The sequence below is a fragment of the Amblyraja radiata genome, chromosome 24 (genome assembly GCF_010909765.2).
Source record: "Amblyraja radiata isolate CabotCenter1 chromosome 24, sAmbRad1.1.pri, whole genome shotgun sequence".
Taxonomy (NCBI): Eukaryota; Metazoa; Chordata; class Chondrichthyes; order Rajiformes; family Rajidae; genus Amblyraja; species Amblyraja radiata.
In genome coordinates this window covers 39,856,471-39,878,487 of record NC_045979.1, presented here as the reverse complement: position 1 = coordinate 39,878,487, position 22,017 = coordinate 39,856,471, and the positions used below count along the sequence as shown (strand labels likewise).

General features: G+C 48.8%; 1 protein-coding gene across 1 annotated transcript in view; it reads right to left on the bottom strand.

The window, feature by feature from the left end:
• The window catches only part of LOC116986666 (complement receptor type 2-like), a 120,498-nt gene that overhangs the window by 4,058 nt on the left and 94,423 nt on the right, over positions 1-22,017 (bottom strand). Inside the window, exons 11-12 of the mRNA XM_033042239.1 lie at positions 11,108-11,287; positions 6,209-6,388 (exon numbers count right to left, since the gene is read on the bottom strand). Coding sequence (XP_032898130.1) covers positions 6,209-6,388; positions 11,108-11,287 — 360 coding nt within the window. The remainder of the gene's footprint in view (positions 1-6,208; positions 6,389-11,107; positions 11,288-22,017) is intronic.

Sequence of the window (22,017 nt, the reverse complement as noted above, 5' to 3'; positions counted from 1 at the left end):
CCTGACCCGCTGAGTTACTCCAGCACTGTGAAACGTCACACAACAGGGCTGCCTCCCTGCCTTTCGATTCGTTCCCATCGTGTGATGTCACAATGCCCGATGCTCGCAGATGTCCAATCGCAATGCCAAATGCTCGCAGATGTCCAATCGGAATGGATCCATTTACATGTACGGCTTCCGACTGCATTTCTTCCTTTGATTCCCTGCAACTCCGAAACCGGACGCAGAATCGCCGACACCTTTTCCATTTCGGTAGAGATTTCACTTTTCTTTCTAAGTATACGCTCCTCATTACATTTCGTCGTGTTTAAGGACACGTTTTTAATCAAATCCTCCCCCCCCCAAAATTTCAAAAATAAACTGGCTTCTCACCCATAGAAGCAGCCCAGCCCCTGGTGAACGTTCCATTGTGTGATGTCACAATGCCCAATGCTCACATACATCGGTGCCATAGAGGGAGTACAGAGAAGGTTCACCAGACTGATATCTGGAATGTCAGGATTTTAAAATGAAGAAAGACTGGATAGACTCGCCTTGTACTCGCTAGATTTTAGAAGATTGAGGGGTTATCTTATAGAAACGTATAAAATTCTTAAGGGGTTGGACAGGCTAGATGCAGGAAGATTGTTCCGGATGTTGGGGAAGACCAGGACAAGCGGGTCACACTTTAAGGATAAGGGGGAAATCCTTTAGGACAGAGATGAGAAAAACATTTTTCACACAGAGAGTGGTGAGTCTCTGGAACTCTCTGCCACAGAAGGTAGTTGAGGTCAGTTCATTGGCTATATTTAAGAGGGAGTTAGATGTGGCCCTTGTGGCTAAAGGGATCAGGGGGTACGGAGAGAAGGCAGGTACAGGATACTGAGTTGGATGATCAGCCATGATCATATTGAATGGTGGTGCAGGCTCGAAGGGCCGAATGGCCTACTCCTGCACTTAATTTCCATGCTTCTATGTTTCCCTCTCTTCACCCCTCTCCCTCTCCCACCCATCCCTCTCTACCACCACCCCCTTACCCCTACCCCTCCCTCCCCACTCTTCCACTTCTATCCTCTTACCCGACGCCTCTCCCTCCTCCACCCCTCTCTCTTCCCCTCCCTTCCCCTCTCTCCCCCAACCCCCTTCCCTCTCTACCCCACCCCCTTCCCCCTATCCCTCTGTCCCTCTTCCATCACTCCCCCTACCCCTCTCCTCCTCCCTCCCCACTCATTCCCCTCTCTATCCCACCCCCTTCCCTCTCTCCCCCACCCCCTTCCCCCTATCCCTCTGTCCCTCTTCCATCACTCCCCCTACCCCTCTCCTCCTCCCTCCCCACTCATTCCCCTCTCTCCCCCACCCCTCTCCCCCTCCCTCCCTCCTCCCCATCTTCCCCATCCCCCCTCCCCCACATCTCTCTCCCCATCTCTCACCCCCTACCCCGCTCTCCTTTCCCTCCCAAATCTATCCCGTTTCCTCCTCCTCCTCTCCCCTCCCTCCCCTCTTCTCATCCCCACCCCCCCCCCCCCCCCCCCCACCCGCAAACGCCGTTGGGGAAACAGACCCAACGTGTCTGCACTTGGTCTAGTATATATTAAAATCATGAATTTAAACACCTCTATTAGATCATCCCTCATCCTCCTGTGCTCCATGAAATGGAGTCCCAGCCTCCTCAACCTCTCCCTATAGCTCTGGCCCTCTAGTCCTGGCAACATCCTCATAAATCTTCACTGTACCCAGTCCAGTTTGATGACATCATTCCTATAACATGGTGCCCAGAACTGAACACAATACTCTGAATGCGGCCTCACCAACTTCTTATGCAAGTGCAACATGACCTCCCAACTTCTATACTCAGCCTGACCAGCTGAGTTACTCCAGCACTCTGTGAAACGTCACAGAACAGGGCAAGATTAGCAAGTTTGCTGATGATACAGAAGTGAGTGGTTTTGCATATAGTGAAGATGGTTGTGAAAGATTGCAGCAGGATCTGGATCAATTAGCCAGGTGGGCAGAGGAATGGTTGATGGTTGCATGGTTCCTTGAAGGTCGAGTCGCAGGTATATCAGGTGGTCAAAATGTATTTTGGCACTTTGGCCTTCATCAGTCAGAGTATTGAGTATAGAAGTTGGGAGGTCATGTTGCAGTTGTATAAGACGTTGGTGAGACCGCATTTAGAATATTGTGTTCAGTTCTGGACAACATGTTATAGGAAAAATGTCAAACTGAAAAGAGTACAGAGATCCCCATCCTGGATCAGTCCAATCTGGGTTGTGTCATCCGCAAACTTGAGAAGCTTGACAGAGGTGTCTGTGGAGGTGCAGTCGTTTTAAAAAGGGAGGGAGAGAGAAAACGGGGAATTACAGACCAGTTAGTCTAACATCGGTAGTGGGGAAACTGCTAGAATCAGTTATTAAAGGTGGGATAGCAGCACATTTGGAAAGTGGTGAAATCATTGGACAAAGTCAGCATGGATTTATGAAGGGTAAATCATGTCTGACGAATCTCATAGAATTTTTCGAGGATGTAACTAGTAGAGTGGATAAGGGAGAACCGGTGGATGTGTTATATCTGGACTTTCAGAAGGCTTTCGACAAGGTCCCACATAAGAGATTAGTACACAAACTTAAAGCGTACGGTATTGGGGGTTCAGTATTGATGTGGGTAGAGAACTGGCTGGCAGACAGGAAGCAAAGAGTAGGAGTAAACGGGTCCTTTTCACAATGGCTGGCAGTGACTAGTGGGGTACCACAAGGCTCAGTTCTGGGACCCCAGCTATTTACGATATATATTAATGATTTGGACGAGGGAATTGAATGCAACATCTCCAAGTTTGCGGATTACACGAAGCTGGGGGGCAGTGTTGGCTGTGAGGAGGATGCTAGGAGGCTGCAAGGTGACTTGGATAGGCTGGGTGAGTGGGCAAATGCATGGCAGAAGCAGTATAATGTGGATAAATGTGAGGTTATCCACTTTGGTGGTAAAAACAGGAAAGTAGATTATTATCTGAATGGTGGCCGATTAAGAAAGGGGGAGATGCAACAAGACCTGGGTGTCATGGTACACCAGTCATTAAAAGTAGGCATGCAGGTGCAGCAGGCAGTAAAGAAGGCGAATGGTATGTTAGCATTCATAGCAAAAGGATTTGAGTATAGGAGCAGGGAGGTTCTACTGCAGTTGTACAGGGTCTTGGTGAGACCACACCTGGAGTATTGCATACAGTTTTGGTCTCCTAATCTGAGGAAAGACATTCTTGCCATAGAGGGAGTACAGAGAAGGTTCACCAGACTGATTCCTGGGATGTCAGGACTTCCATATGAAGAAAGACTGGATAGACTCGGTTTGTACTCGCTAGAATTTAGAGGATTGAGGGGGGATCTTATAGAAACGTACAAAATTCTTAAGGGGTTGGACAGGCTAGATGCAGGAAGATTGTTCCCGATGTTGGGGAAGTCCAGAACAAGGGGTCACTGTTTAAGGATAAAGGGGAAATCTTTTAGGACCGAGATGAGGAAAACTTTTTTCACACAGAGAGTGGTGAATCTGTGGAATTCTCTCCCGCAGAAGGTAGTTGAGGCCAGTTCATTGGCTATATTTAAGAGGGAGTTAGATGTGGCCCTTGTGGCTAAACGGATCAGGGGGTATGGAGAGAAGGCAGGTACAGGATACTGAGTTGGATGATCAGTCATGATCATATTGAATGGCGGTGCACGCTCGAAGGGCCGAATGGCCTACTCCTGCACCTATTTTCTATGTTTCTATGTTTCTAAGCCTGTAGTCGCTAAGACCAGTAATCCTTACCTTTTTAGGTACAGGGACAATAGTGGAGACTTTGAAGCAGGCAGCAACAGTGCATCTCTGCAGGGACTGGTTAAAAATGAGTAATTGGGTGTGAAGTGTTGGTTGGGGTGGGAAAGGGTCCACTCTTTTCATACTGGACTCTTGCCTTAAGTAGGTGTGAAGTGGTGAATGGGAAGGAGAAGGTGCAGGATCCATTCTTTGCAGACTGGGGTCTGGCTGTGTTTGTTGGGGAGGGGGTACCAGGGTTATGTTTCTGATTTTCAAACCTGCAGTAAAACTCATTCAGGTTGTTTGTCAGCTGAGCGGTGGGCTTTCCTCTTATAGCTGGTGATTTCCTGCATGCGCTTCCACACTGTCCATATGGTGCCAGCGCAATAACCTGGCCCTCAACACCAGCAAAACCAAGGAACTGATTGTGGACTTTGGAAGGAGTAGGAGGGGGACCCACAGCCCCATTTATATCAACGGGTCGATGGTTGAAAGGGTCAAGAACTTCAAATTCCTGGGCGTGCACATCTCTGAAGATCTTTCCTGGTCCGAGAACACTCACGCAATTATCAAAAAAGCACTTCAGCGCCTCTACTTCCTGAGAAGATTACGGAGAGTCGGAATGTCAAGGAAGACTCTCTCTAACTTCTACAGGTGCACAGTCGAGAGCATACTGACCGGTTGCATCGTGGCTTGGTTCGGCAATTTGAGCGCCCTGGAGAGGACAAGACTACAAAAAGTAGTAAACACTGCCCAGTCCATCATCGGCTCTGACCTTCCTTCCATCGAGGGGATTTATCGCAGTCGCTGCCTCAAAAAGGCTGGCAGCATCATCAAAGACCCACACCATCCTGGCCACACACTCTTCTCCCTGCTACCTTCAGGTAGAAGGTACAGGAGCCTGAAGACTGCAACAACCAGGTTCAGGAATAGCTACTTCCCCACAGCCATCAGGCTATTAAACCTGGCTCGGACAAAACTCTGATTATTAATAACCACTTTCTGTTATTTGCACTTTACCAGTTTATTTATTCATGTGTGTATATATTTATATCATGGTATATGGACACATTTATCTGTTTTGTAGTAAATGCCTACTATTTTTCTGTATGCTTAAGCAAAGTAAGAATTTCATTGTCCTATACAGGGACACATGACAATAAACTCACTTGAACTTGAACTTGAACTAGCTGAGAACTTGCTCCTCAACTTCTCAGAGTACCTTTCCTTGGCAGCTGTTTCCTCTTCTCAGCTCTTTATCGATTAGGCTATCTTTTAACTCTTTAACAATTAAGCTATTGGCTTGACGTATATTTGCCCCCAACCCACCACCCCCCCCGATCTCGAAATGGAAATGTTACATCTGTATATAATGATCCCATTAAAATGTACATTTATGTCACAAACTATGGAATTCATATTTTTCAGTATTGTTATCAAGGAAAAGAAAGCGGTTCGAATTGTTTTATATTCTTTGATTTTTTTTAAATGATTCATATGGAGGTGAAAATATAATAGCTCTAAAACCTACCTTAATTTTGCACTCACTAAAGATAATTCCCCCTTTCCATCTTCCCTCCCCCATCTCTCTCCCCTCCCTTCCCCTCCCTCTCCCCCTCCCCCTCTTTCTGCCGGGCGGAGGCGAAGATGAAGGTGGCACGGGCCCAGCGAGAATGCTGGAGTAACTCAGTGGGTCAGGCAGCATCTGTGGAGAACATGGATAGGTGACGTTTCAAGATGGGATCCTTCTTTCAAGAACCCCGAGCTGAAACATCACCTATCCATGCTGCCTGACCAGCTGTTACTCCAGCACTTTGTGCCTTTTTTTGAATAAGCCCAGGTTTTGGGTTGGGGGTAGGATATTGAGGGGGTCACCCCGAGCGTGGTGATACCTGGAGCAGTCTGTGGGGGGGAGGGGAGTGAAGCTCCGGCAACATTTCACAACTTGCACCAGAACCCTGTGGGTTGTTGTAGACCCGCCGGGCCGAATGGCCTCAGGCCATGCCGTACGATTCAATGATTCCACAACTCAGCTTGATGCAGGTCAACAAAGCCCAGACCAGTCCTGTTTACTCTAGCCCACGCCAGTGCAGTCTAGCCCAGACCACTCCAGCCAGACTAGCCCTCACCAGTACTCTTTAGCCCAGACAAGTGCTCTTTAACCCAGGCCAGTCCAGTCCAGTCCACTCCAGCCCAGTGGTGCAGGAGCTCTGCCTAGGGCAGGTGGGCTGAAGGTTCAGCCTCTCTGCAGCCTGGGCGTTGCAGTGGTTTGGACTGTGCTGACCTGGGCTAGCTTGGCGTTGGACAAAGGTATGGGCAGAGACTCTGGGCAAAGACTCTGGGCGGAGTGGGCAGGGACTCCGAGAGGGCAGGAAGAGAGGGTTCCAGCTCCAGAGCAAAACGCCTTTCATTCTCTCATTCGAGTCGTGGACGGGCATCTTACCTGTCTCACACCTGGGGGAAGGTGGGTGGAATGTCCCATCCTCACCGCACCGACTGCTGTCCCTGCCGACCACCTTATATCCAGTTTCACAGCTGAACGTGACTTCATCTCTGTAGTTGTACCAAGGTTTATCTGGTGTAAAACTCCCCTTGTCGACACTGCTGGGTCTGTTACAAAAAACTGCAGGAGAGGAACAGAGGGATCTTCAGTGAGGAGAGGGGAGTGGCAGAGGTAGAGGCACACTGGGGCAGGGACAACCCCTGGACAAGATGTCACTGATGGTCAACCTAGCTTCTGCCCCAAACCTCTTGCAGCTCTGCGGCCAGCTAGTGAGGGTGCGATCAGGATTTATTGGATTCACTCCCAGCTACTCCTCCTCATTACATGTCTTTAGACTTTAGAGATACAGTGCGGAAACTGCCCACCGGGTCCGTGCCGACCAGCGATCCCTACACATGAACACTATCCTACACACACTAGGGACAATTTACACTTTACAGAAGCCAATGAAGCTACAAACCTGCACATCTTTGGAGTGTGGGAGGAAACCGGAGCATCCGGAGAAAACCCACGCAGGTCACAGGGAGAACGTGCAAACTCCGTACAGACAGCACCCATGGTCAGGATGGGACCCGGGTGGGTCTCTAGAGCTGTGAGGCAGCAGCTCTACCCGCTGCGTCACCGTTCACCATTGCTCAATCATTCCCCCAGCAGGCCCGTACGAACCTTTCCAATAAGGGGGGTGGCATGACAGGATTACAAAAAATTTAATGCGAAATAATGTGCACGCTGCACACATAACGAGCGCGAAGCGTGAAGTCCCTCGATGCCAGGACTGGAAGCTCTGGGGTTTTAGATGCCTTATTTTGGAGCATTTTTGCACCAAATTTATGACCAAAATTTCAGTAATTAACATGAATTTGTGAGGTAGTATTTTCACACAAAGGGTGCTGGGTGTATGGAACGAGCTGCCAGAGGAGGCAGTTAGGGCTGGGACTATCCTAATGTTTAAGAGACATTTGGACACGTTTAGATCGATATATGGGCCAAACGCGTGTTAGTGGGACTAGTTTAGATGGGACATGTTGGGCGGTGTGGGCAAGTTGGGCTGAAGGGATACTGCATACTGCATCATTCAATGACTAAAAGGTTAAGAAGAAAAATGCATGTAGATAAGTAGAGCAGATTTGAAAGAGGAGTGAAATGTAAAGGCAGAGAGAGGTTTATGGGTGGAAAGGAACATAGGAAAGGAGGGGGGAGAGTCGGCTTGGGCAGATGGGTGAAGGGGAAATAGTCACAAAGTGCTGGAGTAACTCAGCGAGTCAGGCAGCATCTCTGGAAAAATGGTATAGATTATACTTCGGGTCAAGACCGTTCTTCAGTAATATTCATGATGTGACATGCATAGACATTCCTGAATGTTACCCAAACCATCGTGAGCTACTTTGTTACGGTGCTTGCCCTCTCCTATAACGTGTCTGCAACATGACCTCCCAACTTCTATACTCAGCCTGACCCGCTGAGTTACTCCAGCACTCTGTGAAACGTCACAGAACAGGGCAAGATTATCAAGTTTGCTGATGATACAGAAGTAAGTGGTTTTGCATATAGTGAAGATGGTTGTGAAAGATTGCAGCAGGATCTGGATAAATAAGCCAGGTGGGCAGAGGAATGGTTGATGGTTGCATGGTTCCTTGAAGGTCGAGTCGCAGGTATATCAGGTGGTCAAAAAGTATTTTGGCACCGGCCTTCATCAGTCAGAGTATTGAGTATAGAAGTTCGGAGGTCATGTTGCAGTTGTATAAGACGTTGATGAGACCGCATTTAGAATATTGTATTCTGTTCTGGACACCATGTTATAGGAAGAATGTCAAACTGAAAAGAGTACAGAGATCCCCATCCTGGATCAGTCCAATCTGGGTTGTGTCATCCGCAAACTTGAGAAGCTTGACAGAGGTGTCTGTGGAAGTGCAATCATTGGTGTGGCGAGAGTAGAGGAGAGGGGAGAGTACACATCTTGCAGTGCTCCTATGCTGAGCGTTTGCGGGTCCGAGATATGCTTTCCCGTCTCACATGCTGCTTCCTGTCAGTCAGAAAGCTGGTGATCCACCGACAGAGGGGTTCAGGCACAGTCAACTCAGAAAATTTGTAGCGTAGCAGCTCTGGCACAATGGTGTTGAATGCAGAGCTAAAATCAACAAACAAAATCCTCGCCCGCTTGGTTCCATCTGCCCATCATTCCCACCCCATCTGTCTCCACTGATCATCCACCAGTTTCTGTCCTGTCCTCACTCCCCCACCTGCCCATCACCCCCTTCGCATCTGCTTCCACCTATCACCTAACAACCTCTATCCCAACCCGCTATGTGCTGCTATCTACCGGCAACCTGTCCTCTTCCCTTTCAGTCCTGATCAGAATCTTGACCCAAATCGTCGACCGAAAGCTTTTACTTCCACAGGAGCTGCTTGACTCGTTGAGTTCTTCCAGTCTTCTGGAGTCAGGGTGTCAAGACATGTCACAAACCATCATACGTGTAGACATATTCCTAAACTCAGACATCTGCACTATTATTGGCTTTTGTTTGTTTTTATGTGTATAATATATATATATATATATAGCATAGCACATTGTAAACAATATATTAAACGAGAACAGTTCAGTGTGTGTATATGTACATATATATACATATACACACAAATATTTATATATATATATACACACACACACACACATATATATATATATATATGTGTGTGTGTGTGTGTGTGTGTATATATATAAATATTTGTGTGTATATGTATATATATGTACATATACACACACTGAACTGTTCTCGTTTAATATATTGTTTACAGTGTACTATGCTTACATATTCTGTTGTGCTGCTGCAAGTATGAATTTAATAACCTATCCTCGCATAGGTCCCCTGGTGGTTTAGGTGCTGGAGGATGAAGTGCAGGCTGCGTCATCCACAGATCTATTGACCCAATATGCAAACTGCAGAGGGTCCAGCAGAGGGATTGTGATATTTTTCAGCTTGGCCAGCACAAGCCTTTCAAGGGTCTTCATGACGACAGTGGTCAGTGCGACAAGCCTGTAGTCTTTAAGACCAGTAATCCTTACCTTTTTAGGTACAGGGACAATAGTGGAGACTTTGAAGCAGGCAGCGACAGTGCATCTCTGTAGGGACTGGTTAAAAATGAGTAATTGGGTGTGAAGTGTTGGTTGGGGTGGGAAAGGGTCCACTCTTTTCATACTGGACTCTTGCCTTAAGTAGGTGTGAAGTGGTGAATGGGAAGGAGAGGGTGCAGGGTCCATTCTTTGCAGACTGGGGTATGGCTGTGTTTGTTGGGGAGGGGGTACCAGGGTTACGTTTCTGATTTTCAAACCTGCAGTAAAACTCATTCAGGTTGTTCGTCAGCTGAGCGGGGGGCTTTCCTCTTATAGCTGGAGATTTCCTGCATGTGCTTCCAAACTGAAGAAGAGTCACTAGCTGAGAACTTGCTCCTCAACTTCTCAGAGTACCTTTCCTTGGCAGCTGTTTCCTCTTCTCGGTTCTTTATCGATTAGGCTATCTTTTAACTCTTTAACGATTAAGCTATTGGCTTGACGCATATTTGCCCCCAACCCACCACCCCCCCCCCCGATCTCGAAATGGAAATGTTACATCTGTATATAATTATCCCATTAAAATATACATTTATGTCACAAACTATGGAATTCATATTTTTCAGTATTGTTATCAAGGAAAAGAAAGCGGTTTGAATTGTTTTATATTATTTGATATTTTTTTAAATGATTCATATGGAGGAGAAAATATAATAGCTCTAAAACCTACCTTAATTTTGCACTCACTAAAGATAATTCCCCCTTTCCCTCTTCCCTCCCCCATCTCTCTCCTCCTCCCTTCCCCTCCTCCTCTCCCCCTCCCACATCCCCCCCCCCCCCCTTTCTGGCGGGCGGAGGCGAAGATGAAGGTGGGGCGGGCCCATCAAGCGTGGGCTGATAAAGATGGCGTGGCCCAGCGGGGGTGGCGGGGGCCCAGCGAGGGTGGAGTGGGCCCAGCGGGGGTGGCGTGGGCCCAGCGGGGGTGGCGTGGGCCCAGCAGGGGTGGCGTGGGCCCAGCGAGAGTGCTGGAGTAACTCAGCGGGACAGGCAGCATCTGTGGAGAACATGGATAGGTGACGTTTCAAGATGGGATCCTTTTTTCAAGAGTCCCGAGCTGAAACATCACCTATCCATGCTGCCTGACCAGCTGTTACTCCAGCTCTTTGTGCCTTTTTTTGAATAAGCCCAGGTTTTGGGTTGGGGGTAGGATATTGAGGGTCACCCCGAGCGTGGTGATACCTGGAGCAGTCTGCGGGGGGGAGGGGAGGGAAGATGCGGCAACATTTCACAACTTGCACCAGAACCCTGTGGGTTGTTGTAGACCCGCCGGGCCGAATGGCCTCAGGCCATGCCGTACGATTCAATGATTCCACAACTCCGCTTGACGCAGGTCAACAAAGCCCAGACCAGTCCTGTTTACTCTAGCCCACGCCAGCGCAGTCCAGCCTAGACCACTCCAGCCAGACTAGCCCTCACCAGTACTCTTTAGCCCAGACAAGTGCTCTTTAACCCAGTCCAGTCCAGTCCAGTCCACTGCAGCCCAGCGGTGCAGGGGCTCTGCCTAGGGCAGGTGGGCTGAAGGTTCAGCCTCTCTGCAGCCTGGGCGTTGCAGTGGTTTGGACTGCGCTGACCTGGGCTAGCTTGGCGTTGGACAAAGGTGTGGGCAAAGACTCTGGGCGGAGACACTGTGCGGAGTGGGCAGGGACTCCGAGAGGGAAGGAAGAGAGGGTTCCAGCTCCAGAGCAAAACGCCTTTCATTCTCTCATTCGAGTCGTGGACGGGCATCTTACCTTTCTCACACCAGGGGGAAGGTGGGTGGAATTTCCCATCCTGATTGCACCGACTGCTGTCCCTGCCGGCCACCCTATATCCAGTTTCACAGCTGAACGTGACTTCATCTTCATAGTCGTACCAAGGTTTATCTGGTGTAAATCTCCCCTTGTAGACACTGCTGGGTCTGTTACAAGAAACTGCAGGAGAGGAACAGAGGGATCTTCAGTGAGGAGAGGGGAGTGGCAGAGGTAGAGGCACACTGGGGCAGGGACAACCCCTGGACAAGATGTCACTGATGGTCAGCCTAGCTTCTGCCCCAAACCTCTTGCAGCCCTGCAGCCAGCTAGTGAGGGTGCGATCAGGATTTATTGGATTCACTCCCAGCTACTCCTCCTCATTACATGTCTTTAGACTTTAGAGATACAGTGCGGAAACTGCCCACCGGGTCCGTGCCGACCAGCGATCCCTACACATGAACACTATCCTACACACACTAGGGACAATTTACACTTTACAGAAGCCAATGAAGCTACAAACCTGCACGTCTTTGGAGTGTGGGAGGAAACCGGAGCACCCGGAGAAAACCCACGCAGGTCACAGGGAGAACGTGCAAACTCCGTACAGACAGCACCCATGGTCAGGATGGAACCCGGGTGGGTCTCTAGCGCTGTGAGACAGCAGCTCTACCCGCTGCGTCACCGTTCACCATTGCTCAATCATTCCCCCAGCAGGCCCGTACGAACCTTTCCAATAAGGGGGGTGGCATGACAGGATTACAAAAAATTTAATGTGAAATAATGTGCACGCTGCGCACATCATGAGCACGAAGCGTGAAGTCCCTCGATGCCAGGACTGGAAGCTATGGGGTTTTAGGTGCCTTATTTTGGAGCATTTTTGCACCAAATTTATGACCAAAATTTCAGTAATTAACATGAATTTGTGAGGTAGTTTTTTCACACAAAGGGTGCTGGGTGTATGTAACGAGCTGCCAGAGGAGGCAGTTAGGGCTGGGACTATCCTAATGTTTAAGAGACATTTGGACACGTTTAGATGGATAGATGGGCCAAACGCGTGTGAGTGGGACTAGTGTAGATGGAACATGTCGGTTGGTGTGGGCAAGTTGGGCTGAAGGGATACTGCATACTGCATCATTCTATGACTAAAAGGTTAAGAAGAAAAATGCATGTAGACAAGTAGAGCAGATTTGAAAGAGGAGTGAAATGTAAAGGCAGGGAGCGGTTTATGGGTGGAAAGGAACATAGGAAAGGAGGGAGGAGAGTCGGCTTGGGCAGATGGGTGAAGGGAAAATAGTCACAAAGTGCTGGAGTGACTCAGCGAGTCAGGCAGCATCTGTGGAGCACATGGATAGGTGATATGTCACAGAGTGCTGGAGTAACTCAGCGAGTCAGGCAGCATCTCTGGAAAAATGGTATAGATTATACTTCGGGTCAAGACCGTTCTTCAGTAATATTCATGATGTGACATGCATAGACATTCCTGAATGTTACCCAAACCATCGTGAGCTACTTTGTTACGGTGCTTGCCCTCTCATATAACGTGTCTACTGCCTTGGGTGATGCAGGACAGGACACAAGCTTTGGGACACGGTGTGAAGCTGTTGCCGTCTGTCCCAGCCTGGTAAAAACCTGGATGGAGTGGATGTGGAGAGGATGTTTCCACTAATGGGAAAGTCTAGGACCAGTGGCCACAGCCTCGGAATTAAAAGACATTCCTTTAGGAAGGAGATGAGCAGGAATTTCTTAAGTCAAAGGGTGGTGAACTGTGGAATTCATTGCCACAGACGGCTGTGGAGGCCAAGTCAATGGACATTTTTCAGGAGGAGATTGATAGATTCTTGATTGATACGGGAGTCAGAGGTAATGGGGAGAAGGCAGGAGAATGTGTTTGAGAGGGAAAGATAGAGTCATAGAGTGATACAGTGTGGAAACAGGCCCTTCGGCCCAGCATGTCCCATCTGCACTAGTCCCACCTGCCCACGTTTGATACATATCCCTCCGAACCTGTCCTATCCATGTACCTGTCTAACTGTTTCTTAAATGTTGCGATAGTCCCCGCCTCAACTACATCCTCTGGTAGCTTGTTCCATACATCTACCACCCTTTGTGTAAAAAACATACCCCTCAGATTCCTATTAAATCTTTTGCCCTTAGCTTAAGCTTATGTCTTCTGCTCCTCGATTCACTTATTCTGGGCAAAATACGCAAACATATATATTAAAATCATGATTATAAACACCTCTATTAGATCATCCCTCATCCTCCTGTGCTCCATGAAATAGAGTCCCAGCCTACTCAACCTCTCCCTATAGCTCTGGCCCTCTAGTCCTGGCAACATCCTCATAAATCTTCACTGTACCCTTTCCAGTTTGATGACATCTTTCCTATAACATGGTGCCCATAACTGAACACAATACTCTGAATGCGGCCTCACCAACTTCTTATGCAACTGCAACATGACCTCCCAACTTCTATACTCAGCCTGACCAGCTGAGTTACTCCAGAACTCTGTGAAACGTCACAGAACAGGGCAAGATTAGCAAGTTTTCTGATGATACAGAAGTGAGTGGTTTTGCATATAGTGAAGATGGTTGCGAAAGATTGCAGCAGGATCTGGATCAATTAGCCAGGTGGGCAGAGGAATGGTTGATGGTTGCATGGTTCCTTGAAGGTCGTGTCGCAGGTACATCAGGTGGTCAAAAAGTATTTTGGCACTGGCCTTCATCAGTCAGAGTATTGAGTATAGATGTTCGGAGGTCATGTTGCAGTTGTATAAGACGTTGGTCAGACCGCATTTAGAATATTGTATTCAGTTCTGGACACCATGTTATAGGAAAAATGTCAAACTGAAAAGAGTAAAGAGATCCCCATCCTGGATCAGTCCAATCTGGGTTGTGTCATCCGCAAACTTGAGAAGCTTGACAGAGGTGTCTGTGGAAGTGCAATCATTGGTGTGGCGAGAGTAGAGGAGAGGGGAGAGTACACATCTTGCAGTGCTCCTATGCTGAGTGTTTGCGGGTCCGAGATATGCTTTCCCGTCTCACATGCTGCTTCCTGTCAGTCAGAAAGCTGGTGATCCACCGACAGAGGGGTTCAGGCACAGTCAACTCAGAAAATTTGGAGCGTAGCAGCTCTGGCACAATGGTGTTGAATGCAGAGCTAAAATCAACAAACAAAATTCTCGCCCGCTTGGTTCCATCTGCCCATCATTCCCACCCCATCTGTCTCCACTGATCATCCACCGTTCACCCTTGCTCAATCATTCCCCCAGGACGATGGTTTTTCACCTGTTGTTGTATCAAGCCTGGCCGCAATGGACAGGTGCACCTGTGGCCAGACCGGGCTCATATCCCTCCAAACCTGTCCTATCCATGTACCTGTCTAACTGTTTCTTAAACGATGGGATAGTCCAAACCTCAAATACTTTCTCTGGCAGCTCGTTCCATACACCCACCACCCTTTGTGGGAAGAAGTTACCCCTCAGATTCCTATTAAATCTTTACCCCTTCACCTTGAACCTCTGTCCTCTGGTCCTCGATTCCCCAACTCTGGGCAAGAGATTCTATACAAGATTCTATCCCATGAGATCTAACCTTCTAGAGCAGCCTACCATGCAGCACCTTGTCGAATGCTTTACTGAAATCCATGTACACAACATCTACAGCTCTGCCAACATCGACCTTTTTGGTCACGTCTTCAAAAATCTCAATCAGATTTGTGAGACACGACCTCCCACGTACAAAACCATGCTGACTGTCCCTAATCAGCCCGTGCCCATCCAAATGCCTGTATAACCTATCCCTCAGAATACACTCTAATAACTTTCCAACAGCAGATATTAAAATCATTTAACTCCTGCACACATGCCCATAACAGCTCGAGAACCTAATACTGGGTGGCACGGTGGTGCAGCGGGTAGAGCTGCTGCCTCACAACACTGGAGACCCGGTTTCGATCCTGACTACGGGCGCTGTCTGTACGGAGTTCGAAAGTTCTCCCCGTGACCAGCGCGGGTTTTCTCCGGGTGCTCCAGTTTCCTCCCACACTCAGAAGACGTGCAGGTTTGTGGGTAGATTGGATTCGGTAAATTGTCACTAGTGTGTGTAGCATAATGCTAGTGTACTGGGTGATCGCTGGTCGACATGGACTTGTTGGGCCGAAGGGCCTGTTTGTGCATTGTATCTCTAAAGTCTAAAGTGTAATTTCTAACCTGCAAAAGAAAGGTGATGATACGTACGATACAATAGAATTTTATGTGTAGGGAGGAACTGCAGATGCTGGTTTAAACCAAAGATAGACACAAAAAGCTGGAGTGTCTCAGTGGGACAGGCAGCATCTCTGGAGAGAAGGAATGGGTGATGTTTCAAGGGTGGAGAGAGTTGCTGCCTGTCCCACGCGAGAAGTTTATTGATCCCAGGAAAGAAAAAATTGATCTGCCAACAGTCATGAAACACAAGATGCATGAAACACAAATGAAACAAAACGGATACTCACTAAACTGGCAAGTGGGGACAGGAGCATCAAACTTGTCCTTCCCCGTACACATAATGGTTTCACTGCCGGTCAGTTTGTAGCCCCTCTGGCAAATGTACTTGACCGCTGCATGTTGTGCATAAATGGACTGCTTATTCTCGATCCGTCCATGATCAATGTCGTGCGGCCGGTAGCATCCAGCTGTCAGAAAAGCAAAACACAAACTCCGTTGCTGAAAGAATCACTACTTGTTCTTCCTGTTTAGTCTAGTTTAGTTTAGAGATACAGCACGGAAACAGGCCCTTCGGCCCACTGTGTCCGTGCCGACCTGCGACAGACACACACACACACACACACACACACACACACACACACACACACACACACACACACACACACACACACACACACACACACACACACACACACACACAAACACACACACACACACACACACACACACACACACACACACACACACACACACACACACACACACACACACACACACACACACACACACACACACACACACCAAAGCAAACCGAAGATCTCGTAGAAAACCCACGCAGGTCACGGGGAGAACATGCAAAGGCCGTACAGACAGCACCCGTAGTTGGGATCGAAGCCATGTCTCCTGCGCTGCATTTGCTGTAATGCAGCAACTCTACCGCTGCGCCACCAAGTCGCCTGTTGTATCAGAGAGCAGTCCTGGACTACTATCCACCTCATCATGGACCCTCAGACTATCCTTGATCGGACTTTACCTTGCATTAAACGTTATTCCCTTATCCTGTATCTGTACACTGTGGACGGCTCGATTGTATTCACGTATTGTCTTTCTGCTGACTGGTTGGCACGCAACAAAAGCTTTTCACTGGACCTCGGTACATGTGACAATAAACTAGGCTGAACAACTCAGTTGGAACTGATTTCATCCACGTATGGAATGTCCGATCTTTTATCCACTGATTGTTTATTTTGATTGGTTATTCAAAATCAAAATCTTTACACAAAAGTGAGTGGTTTTGCAGAAAGTGAAGATGGTTGTGAACGATTGCAGCAGGATCTGGATCGATTGGCCAGGTGGGCGGAGGAATGGTTGATGGAATTTAATACAGAAATGTGAGATGTTGCATTTTGGGACGACGAACATGGGCAGGACCTACACAGTGAATGGTAGGGCTCTGGGTAGTGTTGTAGAGCAGAGGGATCTAGGAGTGCAGGTGCATGGTTCCTTGAAGGTCGAGTCGCAGGTAGATAAGGTGGTCAAAAAGGCTTTTGGCACATTGGCCTTCATCAGTCAGAGTATTGAGTATAGAATTTGAGAGGTCATGTTGCAGTTGTATAAGACGTTGGTGAGACGCATTTAGAATATTGTGTTCAGTTCTGGGCACCGTGTTATAGGAATGATGTTGTCAAGCTTGAAAGGGTTCAGAGAAGATTAACGAGGATGTTGCCAGGACTAGAGGGTGTGAGCTACAGGGAGAGGTTGAGTAGGCTGGGTCTCTATTCCTTGGAGCGCAGGAGGATGAGGGTGATCTTATAGAGGTGTATATAATCATGAGAGGAATAGATCGGGTAGATGCACAGAGTCTCTTGCCCAGAGTAGGGGAATCGAAGACCAGAGGATATAGGTTCAAGGTGAAGGGGAAACTATTTAATAGGAATCTGAGGGGTAACTTTTTCACACAGAGGGTGGTGGGTGTATGGAACGAGCTGCCAGAGGAGGTAGTTGAGGCTGGAACTATCCCATCGTTTAAGAAACAGTTAGACAGGCACATGGATAGGACAGGTTTGGAGGGATATGAACCAAACGTGGGCAGGTGGGACTAGTGTAGCTGGGGCATGAGGGCAAGTTGGGCCGAAGGGCCTGTTTCCGTGCTGTATCACTCTGTGACTCTGTGACTGTGAATATGTATTGGGTTGCAGGTTGGGCTTTGAGAGACGGTAACTTACTTAAGTTGCAGATTGGCGGAGCTGGATGAAACTGGTTGTCTTCAGAACACTCGATCATTCTGCTGCCGATCAACTCAAAGCCGACCTCACATGTGTAGCTTATTGTCTGACCATACTTGAAACTGAATCCATATCCTGATGAGACTTTGCTGTTTGCGGGAATCTCTGGTGAGTAGCATTTAACGACTGTCCAGAGAAACATAGTTAGTCTCCGGCAATAAGTGGCCTTGTCAAGTTAGATTAGTTTAGTTTAGAGAAATAGAGCGGAAACATGCCCCTTAGCCCATCCAATCCATGCTGGCCAGTGATCCCCGCACACTAACACTATCCGACACACAATAGGGACAGGTTTACATTTACACCAAGCCAATTAACCTAAAAACCTGTACGTCTTTGGAGTGTGGGAGGAAACCAAAGATCTCGGAAAAGACCCACGCAGGTCACGGGGAGAACGTACAAACTCTGTACAGACAGCACCCGTAGTCAGGATGGAACCCGGGTCTCAGGTGCTGTGAGGCAGCAGCTCTACCCGCTGCGCCACCGTGCCGACCTATTCTCACCAGTAGTGTTGTGTTCCGTTTTGGTCACATTGCTGCAGGAGGATGTTGTTAGATTTACGAGGTTGTTGCCAGGACTCGAGGGCCTGAGCTACAGGGAGAGGTTGGGGCAGGCTAGGACTTTATTCCTTGGAGGGCTGGAGGATGAGGGGAGATCTTATAGAGGTGTATAAAATCATGAGAAGAATAGATCGGGTAGATGCACAGAGTCTCTTGCCCAGTGAAGGGGAATCGAGGGCCAGAGGACATAGGTTTTAGGTGAGGGGGGGAAGATTTAATAGGAATCTGAGAGGCAGCTTTTTCACACAGAGAGTGGTGGTTGTATGGAACGAGTGCCAGAGGAGGTAGTTGAGGTTGGGACTATCGCAAAGTTTAAAGGACAGTTAGACAGCTACATGCATAGGACAGGTGTGGGAGGATATGGGCCCAACGCGGGCAGGTGGAGCATACATGTTGGCATGGACAAGTTGGCCCCAAGTAATAAAAATTAATAAATGTTTGAATAAAATAAAATTAATAAAAATGACCTGCAGATGCTAGTTTACAGCAAACATAGACACAGAGTGCTGGAGTAACACAGCGGGTCAGGCAGCATCTGTGGAGAACATGGATAGGTGGCTTTTCACAGAGTGCTGGAGTAACACAGCGGGTCAGGCAGCATCTGTGGAGAACATGGATAGTTGACGTTTCACAGAGTGCGGGAGTAACTCAGCGGGTCAGGCAGCATCTGTGGAGAACATGGATAGGTGACGTTTCACAGAGTGCTGGAGTAACTCAGCGGGTCAGGCAGCATCTGTAGTGAACATGGATAGGTGACGTTTCACAGAGTGCTGGAGTTACTCAGCAGGTCAGGCAGCATCTGTGGAGAACACGGATAGGTGACGTTTCACAGAGTGCTGGAGTAACTCAGCGGGTCAGGCAGCATCTGTGGAGAACATGGATAGGTGACGTTTCACAGAGTGCTGGAGTAACTCAGCAGGTCAGGCAGCATCTGTGGAGAACATGGATAGGTGACGTTTCACAGAGTGCTGGAGTTACTCAGCGGGTCAGGCAGCATCTGTGGTGAACATGGATAGGTGACGTTTCACAGAGTGCTGGAGTAACTCAGCGGGTCAGGCAGCATCTGTGGAGAACATGGATAGGTGACGTTTCACAGAGTGCTGGAGTTACTCAGCGGGTCAGGCAGTATCTGTGGAGAGAAGGAATGGGTGACAGATGAGGTGGGCTGGTGGAGAGGAGGGTTGCAAGGGGTTCTCATTACCTTTGCACATGGGTGGAGGGTGGCTCCAGTTTCCGGAGGCTGAACAGGCAATCTCCTTTTCCCCGATCAAGGTGTAGGGAGAATGGCAGGAGTATGCGGCCACCATTCCGTATTCCCAGAAGTCTCCTTCAAATAGGTCAGACACACTCCCACTGTCGATCGCTGGAGGTGCAACACACTTCACAGCTGGCAATAAATGGAGTGAGTTAGAGGTGAGGGGGAGAACATCAGATCAAGAACACCAGCAGGTGTAAAAAGCATTTTATCGGGATGTATCACACCTTGGTTTGGGAACGGCTCCATCCCTGACCGCAACAAATTGCAGCGAATTGTGGACGCAGCCCAGACCATAACACAAACCAACCTCCCCTCCATCCACTCCATCTACACTTCACGCTGCCTCGGCAAGGCCAGCAGCATCAACAAGGATGAGTCTCACCCCGGCCACTCCCTCTTCTCCCCTCTCCCATTGGGCAAGAGGTACAGAAGTGTGAAAACGCACAACTCCAGATTCAGGATCAGTTTCTTCCCAGCTGTTATCAGGCAACTGAACCATCCTAGCACAACCAGAGAGCAGTGCTGAACTACTATCTACCTCATTGGTGGAATCAGACTGGTTTTACCTTGCACTAAACGTTATTCCCTTATCATGTATCTGTACATTGTAAACGGCTCGATTGTAATCATGTATTGTCTTTCCGCTGACTGGTTAGCACGCAACAAAAGCTTTTCACTGTACCTCGGTACACGTGACAATAAACTAGACTGAACTGAACCTCCCTGGGTGAGGGAGGGAGTGAGGAGGGATCGAAGCTGGCTCAAGGGGCCGAATGGCCTACTCCTGCACCTATTTTCTATGTTTCCATCTCCCCCCCCCCTTCTGTTGTGGGGTAGTCTGAGACTACAGGGACTAACACCACATTTAAGAGACATTTTGGATAGGACAGGTTTAGAGGGACTAGTGTAGATGGAGTACTTTGGTCAGCATGGGCAAGTTGGGCCGAAGGGTCTGTTTCCGTGCTATGTGACTGAGACTATTATCTTGTTACAGACTCTGCTGCTTGTGTGAGAATGTCTCTGGCTGGTTGTTGTGGAGGTGTGGAGTCTCACTACAGCCCCATATGGTGCTGTGGACGTGTGTGACCAATGTATCGACCCACACAGAAGGTTTATCCTTGTGGGCAAGGCCAGCGACTCGTGGGCAAGGCCAGCGACTCATGGGCAAGGCCAGCGACTCATGGGCAAGGCCAGCGACTCATTGGCAAGGCCAGCGACTCATTGGCAAGGCCAGCGACTCATGGGCAAGGCCAGCGACTCATGGGCAAGGCCCAGCGACTCATGGGCAAGGCCAGCGACTCATGGGCAAGGCCAGCGACTCATGGGCAAGGCCAGTGACTCATGGGCAAGGCCAGCGACTCATGGGCAAGGCCCAGCGGGCAGGCAGTAACTCACCATTACAGTTTGGCACTTGGCCTGACCAACCCTGCGCTTCACACAGACGGAGCGCCCTGCCCACCATCAAGTACCTAAACACAAAGAGCACAGGGTCAGCGGGATAACGCCAGCGATCGGCAGAAAGTCGGCAAGGACAGACAACATGGAACTGCGACTGCTGGCATCTGGAGCAAAACATAACTCTCTGGGCTGAAGGGCCTGTTTCTGTGCTGTATCTCTAAACTAAACGGAACTAAACGAAGAACTCGGAGAAAACCCACGCAGGTCACGGGGAGAACGTGCAAACTCCGTACAGACAGCACCCGTCGTCAGGATCGAACCCGGGTCTCCGTCGCTGTGAGGCAGCAGCTCTACCCGCTGCACCACCGTGCCGCCCAATACTTCTATCTGAGACACACGGAACTGCAGATGCTGGCAACTGGAGTAAAACACAAAGTGCTGGAGGAACTCAGTGGGTCAGTCAGCATCTGTGGAGGGAATGGACGGACTTGGAATGTTTTCTCTGAGTGTTGGCGGTTGAACTGATCGAAGTATAGATAATGAGAGGACCAGAAAGGGGAGACAGTCAGGACAGTTTTTCCAGGCTGAAAAGGCCAGTTATTTGAGGGCACAGGTTTAAGGTGAGAGGGGAAAAGTTTAAAGGAGATGTGCGGGGCAGGTTCTTTCACACAGAGGGTGGTGGGTGCCTGGAACGTGCTGCCAGGGGTGGTGGTGGAGGCAGATGCCATAGTGGTGTTTTAGAGGTTTTTAGAATCATGGACATTGTGGGCTCCTTGGCTATCGGTGTCGGTTCTGATTTGTTCTGTTACCCTTTCATATCTCTAGTTCCCCTCTCCCCTGACTCTCAGTCTGAAGAAGGCTCTTAACCCAAAACGTCACCTATCCATGTTCTCCACAGATGCTGCCTGACCCACTGAGTTACTCCAGCACTCTGTGAAACGTCACCTATCCATGTTCTTCACAGATGCTGCCTGACCTGCTGAGTTACTCCAGCACTCTGTGAAACGTCACCTATCCATGTTCTCCACAGATGCTGCCTGACCCGCTGAGTTACTCCAGCACTCTGTGAAACGTCACCTATCCATGTTCTCCACAGATGCTGCCTGACCTGCTGAGTTACTCCAGCACTCTGTGTCTATCTGTGGGGTGACATTTGCAGGAAGTGTACACGATCCAGATATCTCGGGCGGAGACAGTTATGGTGC